Raw genomic sequence first — 12334 nt, 5'->3', positions numbered from 1 at the left:
ACTACAGGCTTTGTCGCTTTTCCGTATTTGGTGTTATTTCTTACTTTTGGCAAAAACTCAGTATTCTCATCATGGTTTGATGTTGATAGCAGAAAAGGAAAGCTTATACAATCAGAAATGCGGATTTCTGAGGAAAGAGGAATATATATTGTATAGTTTGGAAAGTCAATATATGCTTGCCGATCTTTTATAGTTGCCGATTTTTTATCCAGTAGAGTGGAGGGCTCTACCTAATACAGTATTGTTTAACAGGGCGAGCCTCCTAATAGAGCTTTCTAGTTGATGTAATCTCCAACAATGTATCTATGTTTCCCAATGTAATATAAACCGTCATTATGCATTTCTCCACAAAAACAGTCGAGCACTTGAATCGGTATTTTCTAAATTACTCCATAACACAACTTAGTTGGTCGAATGAAGTAAAAACCTCCCCGGAAAAAGAGGAAAAGAGTGGAGTAAAAACCATACTAATATAGTCCGTTGGGAAGACATTTCATCGATGGATTTGCAAATGCAACTGGGGCGTAACATAAGCTTACTCCCCTCGACAATCAAGCCCACTTGCTTCATGCCTTGACATTGGAGCAAGACTACTACTCTAATGGAATATGATGCTTGTACTGCGTTCCATTTCGTGCTAATCTGCATTCCACGTGTTTAGAGTAATCAAGTTGTAAATCAAGAAGAGGATCGAGTGTCTTACATTTATGTGCGAGTCATGGAATTTACACCAGAGAAGGGATACCGCATCATTGTGTCCGTATGTGCAAGAAAAATGCATGCACGGGCACAGCCCTCCGTACGTACGACGTTATTTAATAATTAGCCAACCTCGGTTGCTTCTTATTTATGCCTCATGCGTCGAGCAGCTTGTGGAAGGCGTGGCCGATGCGATTCCAAATGGGTTGCTATCGCGATGTGCAATAGGTGGAATGGGGAACATGTGTGGGTTTCGAGCGCGGAGAATCAAGCTATGCAACACACTAGGACTCACACGTGCTTGGCAGTAGTTTCGACGTTGAGTTCATCGCATGAATACAGCACGGGGGTGAATTGTCGCGCATGAAGGAGCAGACCAAGGTGGAGCAACCACTCTCTCAGCCCTATCCACCAAGAACTCGCACAAAACCAGGAAGTTTGGCATGGAAATTCCACCTCACCACCCTAAGCAGCACCGCCTCAAATATGCTAGACGCATGGGATTATTACAGGCATTCAACGGACCCTTCCAACTAATCAAACCCTCCCCCCCCCCCCCCCCCTTCTTCTGATTTTCAGCTGGGTGGGGCCCATCCCTCCCTATTTATCCAAGAGTAAATTCCGGTTTTTACCCCCTATTTTGATATTTTTGACACTAATTACCCCATTTAGCCATATTTCATCCATTTTACCCAATTTAACAAAAGTTCTGCCACAATTTATCCTGTTTAAAATTTTGTGAGCGTTCTGACCGACATGTCCCAATTGTCAGGTCCACTTGGCATCCCACATCGACCGTTTTTTCCTGCCTATTTTCTTCCTGCTGGACCGGTCCTCCCAGCTTCTCCTTGACCGGGAACAGGACCAACCCGATGGAGGTCGCTCGCGTCGCATCCAACGCACAACGCCCGAGTCGGCCGTGGGCCACGCTTGCCTCCAGTCGGTTCTTGCTTGTGTTGCCTGTCCCCTATCGATTGCATCGCCCGTCTAGGTTTCCAACCCACACACATGCTAGGCTCGCTCGAACCTTGGGTTGGGGATTGTCAGGCAGCGGTGATGATGACGGCGGTGGCGGCGATGAGTGCTGAGCGGCCGGCCATGCGATTTCATACCTCCTCGAGCAGGGTTGTATGGCCGCGGCATCCCAGTAAGAAATGACCCCCGTGGAATCCGATGGCTCTGTCAAGCTCGCCGACGTTGGCATAGGCGCGTCTTTGTACATGATCCCATCAGGCTGTGACCAGTTCATCTTACTACTTTGGCGACATAGCAGGGACCCCATGAGGATGTGCTCAGTTGATGGCGGGGCTATGGCGATGGCTGGTCCAACAAATTAGTGAGGTTGGTGAACAAACAATCCCTCTCAGTCGTACCCCATTCCACAAGATTTTCACCATATCTATCATAGCAATTTGTGTAGTCTGATATTTTCCCGACTCATGCATTAGCCGGCGAGGCGTTTCATTAGGACAAAATTAAGATGCTTATTGAAGATCATGTGTATACATGTCACCCTTCTGCAATGTGTAGGAGCTAAGAAAGGTGAAGACTGACAAGGTGTTTGTGCCGCTGCTTGTGTAGCCTGTCATTGCCACTGCCACTGTTTGGTGTATTCTGTAGTTTGTGTAGTTGTGAACTAGTGAAGCTATCTATAAATGGGAAGCATTATTCAATCCTGTTTCGAACATGTGAATCCAGAGCAGTCTATAGCCTATATTAATCAGTTTTGACAGTAGTGTGAAGCAGAAATACGATCTGTTTGGCAAAAGAGAGATAATTTGACAGCATGATCCTTGAATAAGGAGACGAATTGACATCATGACCCAGGGAACAAATAGGCAGAAATAGTTGTCATAACACAAATTTTTCGCATTTTATTTCCATGATCTGTTGCAAATAATAGAGAAGGATCTATTTTATAAATAATAGGAGAATACCATCAACTCCAAAAAATAGATAGGGTAAATAGGCACAACACAATTGGACCTGCCGGTTAGAATGCTCACAAAAAATTAAACAGGGTAAATTATGGCAACATTTCTACTAAATAGGGTAAAATGGATGAAATCCTGCTAAATGGGATAATTAGTGTCAAAAATGTCAAAATAGGGGGTAAAAACCGGAATTTACTCTTTATCCAATTACGATTTGCCACTTCAAATCTACCCCGTAATAAGCCCGTGAAGATCCATTGATGCGAGACTGATTAGCCAAATCTTACAAATGAACTTTGAAGCGGATCATATTTACATCTTAGAAACACGATTTCACTTTTGGAAAGCCACTTCATGATTTCCAAATTTGTTGTTAGTGGAGTTGAGAAAGCTATTTTTTGCCACAGTAAAAGTTATTCTCATGCTTTTTCGAGGTGATTTGGCTTGTGTTCCGCAACAAAAAAAAACTAGATTTTGTTAAAATAGCGCATTTTTTAATAAGAAAGGGTTTTACCCCCATTTGTATTACCGGAAACCATCCGGCTCATTACAACGTCTAAGAAAAAGAAGGAATGAACAAGCAATCCGAAACCAAACGGTGCAGTAGAGCCAATGTCATACAATCAGCTCGTCAAGATTTCACATGGACTTTAGAAATTAGAAGTAAATATGTAGCATATTAGAGCTGGCTTAAATCTTGTTGTCACCGGGCTCCACCCACACGAAGCTGCATTTGACAAGCTCGCGAACAAGTTGGCTCTCCAACTGAGGTAGAAATAATCCATGGAAAGGTGACTGGTGTTGATCAAAATGACTTTTCCTTGAAACAAGCTAGCTGAATGGAAATCGAAGTGGAGAATTTGTAACAGTATTTCTTCCTTCCGTCGTAGAAACACACATGAGATGGACGCATGTGACTATTCCGGTGGAGAGGAGCCATGACCATTCCAGTCCTAAGAGTATAGATGTGCCACTTCCTCTTCGGTAGCCGGCCGGAAATTGGAGAGCTAGCCTCCTCGTTTTCTTCATTTGATGTTGAACGCGTAAACATGTCAGCTAACGTATGGGCCCATCTTTGCGCTAAGCATGCTTGCTCGCTGATGGTCACAAAGAGCTGGTCCGACTCTAAACCTCCTTTCCTGCTCACCGGCCTGTTATTGGCTGATTGTGGCTGTTGTTGTTGAATGAAGATATCAAAGTTTGACGCGAAAAGAGAAAAAACATGATCGCGTGCGCACGCCAAACGACTCCACAAGTCCAACCCCCAAGGCCGATGAGAATAGTCCACCCCAGCTGTGTGGTTCAGGAGTATACGATTTGAACGCAACGGAGAGGCTCATCATCATTTCGTAGCACAACAGATCATGCATAGCGGCGTCGGACCAGCGGCACGTACGTCGGCGGTCAGCACAAGAAACCGCCGCCACGCTCTACTTTTCCTCCTCGATCTTTCATCTTGACCTTCACGCACACCCTAGAAAACGAGACGATATATAAGGTGCTATCTATAGTCCATCTTCACTTCTTCAGCTAGCTAGAGCTAGAGGTCGATCGACCATGGCAATCGCATTGCCAGCCTTCCTGCTGCTGCTACCGCTCTTCTCCATCGCCGCTGTCTTCCTCCTCCATGCCCATGCGCGGAGAACCCACAAGCCGGCGGCGCCCTACCCGCTGCTCGGCCACCTGCCGCAGTTCCTGGCGAACCGGCACCGCATCCTGGACTGGATCACCGAGGTGCTCGCGCGCCAGCCCACCAGCACGCTCGTCTTCCACCGGCCCGGCGGCGAACGGGGCGTCATCACCGCCAACCCCGCCAACCTGGAGCACGTTATGCGCGCCGGCTTCCACAACTACCCCAAGGGCCCGCGCTTCGCGTCGGCGCTCCACGACTTCCTGGGCCATGGCATCCTCAACGTCGACGGCCATGCGTGGCGCGCCCAGCGCAAGGCCGCCAGCTACGAGTTCAACACACGCTCGCTGCGCCTCTTCGTGGCCCGCACCGTGCACGGCGAGCTGCACGGCAGGCTCCTCCCGCTCCTGCGCCGCGCCGCCGGCTCCGGACGTAAGATCGATCTACAGGACACGCTCGAACGCTACGCCTTCGATAACATCTGCCGCGTCGCCTTCGACCACGATCCCCGGCAGCTCCCGGACGGGGACGCAGACGAGAGCGCCGCGACGGTGACCGAGAGCAGCAGGTTCGCTGACGCGTTCCGCGACGCCGCCAATCTCAGCGCGGGCAGGTTCCGTTACGCCGTCCCGGGGCTGTGGAAGGTAAAGAAGGCGCTCAACCTGGGCTCCGAGCGCCGGCTCCGCGAGTCCATCGCCGTGGTGCACGGCTTCGCCGACCGCATCATCCGATCGCGGAGAGAGGAGATGAGCATGGGATGCGAGAAGCACGACCTCCTGTCACGGTTCATGGCGAGCCAGGGCGAGAGCTACACCGAGACGGCCCTCCGCGACGTGGTGATCAGCTTCCTGCTGGCCGGCCGGGAGACCACGTCCTCCGCGCTCACCTGGTTCTTCTGGCTGCTGTCCTCGCGCCCGGACGTGGAGCGCCGCATCCGCGACGAGGTCGCCGCCGTGCGCGCCCGCCGTGCAATCTCCGATCTCAACCGAGCCGGGTTCGATCTCGAGGAGCTGAGGGAGATGCACTACGTGCACGCGGCCATCACGGAGTCGATGCGGCTGTACCCGCCGGTGCCGGTGAACTCGGTGCAGGCGCGGGCGGCGGACGTTCTGCCCGACGGCACGGCGGTGGGGGCGGGGTGGTTCGTGTCGTACAACTCGTACGCCATGGGCCGGATGGAGTCGGTGTGGGGCGAGGACGCGCGGGCGTACCGGCCGGAGCGGTGGCTGGACCCGGACCCGGCGGAGGCGACGTTCCGGCCGGAGAGCCCGTTCCGGTACATCGTGTTCCACGCGGGGCCGAGGATCTGCCTCGGGAAGGAGATGGCGTACATCCAGATGAAGTCCATCGTGGCGTCCGTGGTGGAGGAGTTTGAGGTGGCGGTGGACGGCGGCTACACGCCGCGGCAGGTGGCCTCGCTGACGCTGCGGATGGCCGACGGGCTGCCGGTCAGGGTCAAGGATTTTCGTGGAGGGAATTGAGTACGACGGTCGACGGGATGGAGGGAAAAATCTTCTTTGAACGGGATTTTTCACCGTGCAGTACACAAGAACGTGAGTGAGTCAAAGATAGATTCCGTGTTGTGTCCAATAATCAAAGTGGTCTACTCCCTCCGTAAAGAAATATAAAAGCGTTTGGTGCGAAGAGAGTATTTCTTAGCTACTAGGTACTGTATCAATTCTTCTCTTTTTATGAATAAGGTACTGTATCAATTCCAATGGCGACTTCATAGATGCTATACCTTCACGTGACGGTTCAATAATCCTCCAGAAATATCACAAATTCAACATGTGCATGGGGTAAATTTTTTGCTAGAAGTGCAAGATGTTTCCTGTCTCGGCCGCAGGGCGGCCCACCCTAAGCCACTGCATGCCATCGTCGTGGTGGTGGGCGGGGCGGTGCCTTGGTGTCGAGGGTGCTTCCCGACGTGGCGCCAGGCGGTGCCCCGGGGTCATGGTTGCTTCCCGGTTGGTCCGTTTCGTTGGCCGGCGTGGTGTTGGGCGATGATGTGGATGCCGTCGGTGTGTTGGATTATGCCGACGTCTGCATTGTTCTGATGCCCTTCGACTCTAGTCATGTCACACAAGCGTCGTGGCGTCGTCTCGACCGCAAGTGACCTTTCGGCTGCACCCACGACATAGGTGGTGTCCGCGACATTGTGTGGTCTCGGATGAGCGTTGCCTTTTGATTACGTTTATGGTCATTCTAAAGGTAATATCAATGCCACTAATTCATTTCTTCTTATTTTAAAAAATATATTATTATATGGTTATTCTTGCATATTATAAAAACACAATTTTTATGTAAATTATGTGCAAATTTCTTACTATTTTTATTTCATTCCTTGAAAAGGTAATACTAATGCCACTAATTCATTATTCTTTACAAACTACTTTTTTGTTCATTTAGTTTTTAAGGCGACACAACCACAAGAATTCGAATTTCAGATGACTCACACTTTTCTTCTTTTGGTTACCGGGTCAAGGATGGCTAGCTGTCGTGTATTGCTCATAGCGAGCAATACCCTCGGGCTCACTCGAGAGCTCCTATTCCGCACCTTTAGAGAGCTATAAGGAAGCCAATTGGTGCTCAATTAAGCACCTAATGGGCTGGCCCACGAACGCACGTAGTGGTGAATTGTATTATAGCGTGCCCCCCCCCCCCCCCCCACAAAATAAAGGGGTTGTCATGAGGAATTGAACTCGCGCCCTTGCATACCTGCAAGTGTTTGGTTAACCACGGAGACTCTGCATGCAGTGATCGGTAGCAGCGCAAATATTTTAAGAAAAATTGTAGCCATGCTATTTATTGCACACCAACATTTGTTGTATCAGTGATATTTTTGAATTATTTGAAAACCATTGGAAATTTTTGATTTTCGTGAAAAAATGTGAACAAATTTTGAAAGTTCACAAATTTCAAAAAAAAAAGCTTCAGGAACATGCAAAAAAAAATAAAATAAGCGTTGGCCCATTTACAAAAAGTTCACAGATTAGAAGAAAGTTCAAAAGATTGAAAAAATGTCACTAATTTGAGAAAAAAAAAGTTGATCATGGGCAACAAGTGGGCCCACATAGGAAGAGAGCTAGGTAGAAAAGAAAATGCCATCAAGAATCACATTGGCCATTGGATACTAACAAAAGGGTTATGAGCTAAGCGCATGTACAACACCATACAGTCAGCAGGTTGTAATATGTTCCAAGTAGTTCGGCATGGAAGAGAGAGATAGCGGAGAGAGAAGACGCCCATCTTGTAGAAATAAAGACGGTCAACTCCCACAAGAATCGTTGTGTACCAACGCCGATATTGCCGTTGTACGGGTATGTCGTCTACTGTCCCCTAGAAAATCTCATGTTTTGTTTTCTTTATTATATGCAAAAGTAACCGTGTGCATGAACTAAAATTCAGATTGTGTAGTCTATACCCCTATATAGTGTGGGAATAACATACGTTATCATCCGTTGGATCTACTTCATCCAATGGCTGAGAGTTGGCAAATCCAAAAGTTGTGAGCCATCAGATCAATTCTTGTGTTGCACGAGATCATTCCACGTGGACATGGGTAAGAAGATGATTCGTGCGCCAACACTCTAGGGAGTCCCCGCCGGGCAATAAAATGACCGGTCCGGGGTGTCTTTAGAAGTGTCTACAAAATGATGTGTAGAGAATGTATATACAACAGCTATTTAAACTGATGTATATGCCCTAAGTAGATAAATTGTTCGGAAGCAGTAGTGGAGCTTCCCTAGGGTAAAAGAGGGCGATTCCCCCTCCCCCCCCCCCCCCCTCTAAAAATCCATTATCCATTCCCTTCATTCTGCCATTTGTCTCAATGAACCTGTTTAGAGTGCAAGGGGGCTGGAATTTGATTCACCGTTGATGTTAGTCTCGACCAGTACCGGTTGTTTAGACTTCAGACTACCCATAGTGGAAGTAACATAAGGCTAGTTGTAATGGGGAGTACCATATAGTAGTATCATGCATATGATACTAGTCTATAATACTACTTCCGTAATGCATATTATCATAGGCTGCCTTATTAATTGCCATGCATGACATAAACTAGTACAACATTTAATATGATACGGTATCATAATATGATACCATCCTTTCATCCAAAAAGTCTAGTTGGCATCTCCAACAGTTTGTATGTTAGCTTATTGGTAAAATATGCCATGTCATCAATCAACACCTTAACATACAACAACTCCAATAGGTTGTATCTAGTTTGCCCAATAAAATCTGAGATAATAAATAAGATGCTCTCTCATTCTACATTGGACCTTGTGCAAGAGATGTTGGTTCATGTACATAAAATCTTCATCTCTTTCCTCATTTATTGTATGACACATCATAAAAAAATTCTATGTGGCAAAGTCTACCAACAACTATCTTACAACCATTGGAGATGCCCTTATGGTACTCCCATTACGACCAGCCTAAGTAGTAACATCACACATATGTAGGCAAAATAGAGGATGTGGCAAGTAATTAATGAGAAAAGAGAGGCATGTGGTAGCATAGTATGTTACTCAGGCTGCCTCCAATGCACAGGTGTTTAGATGAGGCGCTAAGCATATTAAATAGCTTAGCAACCAAACTTCCCAATGCATGAGTGCTTAGCTTCCTGTAGCTAAGCTCTCTTCATTTAATTAGCCGTAGGATCTTTTGTGGTATGTTACTTTGTGGCCTATTTCTGCCACGTATTAAGCAAATATATTTAGTAATGCATAATATATTTATTCAACTTAATGGCAGCACAAATGGTGCAAGAACAAAAACACAAGTAAACAGAAGCTTCGCCGTAAGCAGCGAAATATGCAGTAGTTTTATCTACTAAACTTACGGAATATAGGTCATTTCCAACTGTTGTTGCCCCGCAAGAGATTCTTGTTAATATCTTTTCAGGAATACCGAGATCAGCATGCCCTTCTCAACTGGGAATTCATTAATCTTCAGCAAGCTGTTTAGTTCTTATGGCACAGTTTAGTTCTAGCTAGCTGGCGAAGTGCAAAAGAGATCATGGACTGTAGTTTGTATGACAAAGTTGCAAGAGTCTGGGACTAGGCGATGGCGTTCAGATCACATACTACTATTTATATCAGAGTCTCCATTGCCCTAGCTCAGACTTCAGACTATGAATTATCTATGGTTCAGATCACATGCTATGCAGAATAGACTCTCCATCTTATGGTTCAGTCTATCAATTACATACCGTTCAAACTATCAATTAGCAAGAAGCAGAGAAAAAACTCATATAAGCATGGACAGGAGAGAGACAAGCACGGGGTGAAATTGAACACAGAACACACACACGTTTTGAAACAAACTAGCAGCTTTGCTTTTGTGAAAAGAATTCATTATCCTTGAGCTAGCGGCGGCGGCGAACAGAGCTTGTGGCGCCAGTGGTGTCTCTAATTCGTTCTCCTGCCCGCGGTCCATGCAGCCTCGAGGGTCCGCCGGAGCTGGGCTTCCACAAACAGGCGGAACGACGGTCGATGCGGCGATTGAGAGGTGTGGCAGCACCGCGCGGTGACGAAGTGGCTGCGCTGGGGTGGCGGCGCACGGCGAGGAGGAGGAGACGAGGGTGCCGCTCGGGTCGAAAGGGAAAAAAAGGGAAAAAAGGAGAATAGGAGAAATGATGCGGTGCTTCACACGGGATTGAATTAACTGCTTTCTACCTAAGGTCGTGCGCTTGGAGTCGTTCCTTCCAGGGGTTATTGGTTCGCTCTCTCTCTTCTTTAATTAACCAGCCACGTCTGATTTTTTCCTATGTGGCAAACTTAGCACCGATTCAGGTTGAAGCATTGGGAGAGGCCTCATAGCAAGACAAGATAAGTCTACAACCTAATAAATGAAGTCTTGCATGACAACACACATACATTACTCCCCACTATAGAGGTAGTAACCTAGAGTAGCTCATTCAGCTCAATAACTTTGTGCCTGAAATTTATTGATCCATTGTTTTGCACTACTCAGCACCAATAGAAATCAGAGTAACCAACTATAATTCTCCCAATTACTACTAAGTCTTAAAGGAAGAACTAAAGTGCTTAAAAGGTACTCCCTCTGTCCCACAATATAAGATATTTTTGCAAGCTAAAACAACTTGCAAAAATTTCTTACATTGTGAAACGGAGGGAGTAATTATTACTAGGTCCACCGATACAACCTCCATCGAGAAATAATAAAAAGCAGTACCAAATGTCTTGACCCACTATATCTTCTTTCCTCTATCGATTGTTCTCGCTATCCTCCTGCCGATGTTGGCAGAGACAGTGCACAACCGATAACTGGGTGCCGGCGGCGCAGGCCTTGGCGACCTTCTTTCTCGGTCGCTTCACATATATATTTTTTGCCACAGAGAACAAGATCCTGGTGGTTTTTACCCTCGGTGGGGTTGGATCCCATGTTGAAAAAAAGGTTTGTATTTTATCCATTAGGCCCTTCTCAATGCTCCATCTTGTACAGGTGCTAAGGCTGTCATGTAGACAAAAAATCTGATGTGGCGAGACAAATAAGAGGGGAGAGATGGGTTTGGTGACCTCAAGAGGAAACAATTCCAAGGGCATGAACGTAGGCAAAACACTTAGGCCTCTTTTGGTTCATAGGATAGGATTATCATAGGAATAGGAATCTTGTAGGAAATGAGATGACATGTATCTCAAATCCTATGAGTAGGAATAGGAAACAAGATGTCATTTGGTTGACACCAAAGGAATTTTTCCATTGAGTCTAGGCTCTTTTTTATTTTCCTATGAAATGTGGAGGATAGGAACCAATCCTATGTAGGAATAGGAATCCATTCCTATGAACCAAAGGGCTCTAAAGGAAAAAATCCCATAAGAATCCTATCCTCTAGAATTTCTATGAAATTCCTGTAAACCAAAGAAGGCCTTAATGAAAAAAGTCCACCAATGCATGGAGGAGTTTAGGTGTCAAATCATTAAATGAAGTGAGTTTAGCCACAACAAGCTAAGCACCTATGCATTGTAGACTTTGGTTGCTAAACTCTATAATGCGTTTAACACTTCATCTAAGCTCCCATGCATTGAAAAACGCCTAATGGGTGACAATTGTGCTCAGCTACATCATCTTGAAAGCTTCTCTCAAACCTGTTATGTTGATTGAAGCAACCACAAAATAAAACAAGCATGTTGGGGCCGCAGCACAACCAAACGCAAAGAAAACAAGAAGAAGAAAGAGAAACAAAAGCGGACACCGGTAGCTTGACGAAACGAAGAAGAAGACTGGCAACCGTTGCTTAAAAGTACCAAAAACGTTTTATCCATAAAGAGTTGATTCGTCATCGCAGCTTACTGGACCGGCACCTAAGGGCCTTTACGAGAGAACCACCGCCATGAACTCAAGCAACAACACAAGAAAACGGCGAGCCGTCCGTGTACGAACATGTCTTCCGTGTACCAATGGCTCTGCATGTGCCGTAGAGGTGCCGGGTGGGAGGCCGTGCGATCCGCGAGCCACGATCTCGAGTCATGTCGGCCGGCCGGCCATGCTGGGAGCACTGCCGCACCCGTGCTCGCCGCCCGCGCAGGTGCTCCACTCCGCTGCAAGCTGGGCTTGCTGAGGCTTGTTCGCTCCACGCCGAGCAGCCCTAAGCGTGATGCAATGACGGCTCTGTCGTCCCTGTCGGCAAAACTGACATCGAACGTTTTGGTAGTTTTTAGCAACGAGAAACCCCTCGGCAGTTTTTTGTTGACGTTTTGAAAACTTTAGTTCAGCGGGACGCCAACCACAAATGTGATAGTTTTTTGTTAAATACTTTTGATGAACTGGTGCTAGTGCTAGATTGGCCGCAACGTGGAACAACAAAAGAGTATGAGTGTGCGCTCATGGAACACGCTGTGCATGGCCGTGATACCTATAAAAATACTTGAAAGTTCAAACCCTACACTGTCAATCGAGATGCAGCCGTCAGCCATGATGCCATGGCGTGGACCTAGATCGCCTATAAATCCCAGTTGTCCTGCTGCATGCCTCCACGCAACAAGTTCCACCCAAGCTTCTTCTACTTCCTACCTACCTTGAAGAATCCACAGATACCCGAGGA

At 46.9% G+C, this 12334-nt stretch overlaps 1 protein-coding gene across 1 annotated transcript; it reads left to right on the top strand.

The window, feature by feature from the left end:
* The first annotated feature begins 4175 nt into the window (after window positions 1–4175).
* LOC123191138 (cytochrome P450 94B3-like) lies at window positions 4176–5925 on the top strand. The gene has a single exon (XM_044603920.1). The coding sequence runs from the start codon at window positions 4191–4193 to the stop codon at window positions 5742–5744; it is 1554 nt and encodes a 517-aa protein (XP_044459855.1). The 5' UTR covers window positions 4176–4190; the 3' UTR covers window positions 5745–5925.
* Window positions 5926–12334: the final 6409 nt, after the last annotated feature.

Source organism: Triticum aestivum, chromosome 2A (assembly GCF_018294505.1).
Source record: "Triticum aestivum cultivar Chinese Spring chromosome 2A, IWGSC CS RefSeq v2.1, whole genome shotgun sequence".
Lineage (NCBI taxonomy): Eukaryota > Viridiplantae > Streptophyta > Magnoliopsida > Poales > Poaceae > Triticum > Triticum aestivum.
Note: the sequence above shows the minus strand (reverse complement) of the source record. Positions and strands in the feature narration are given on the sequence as shown.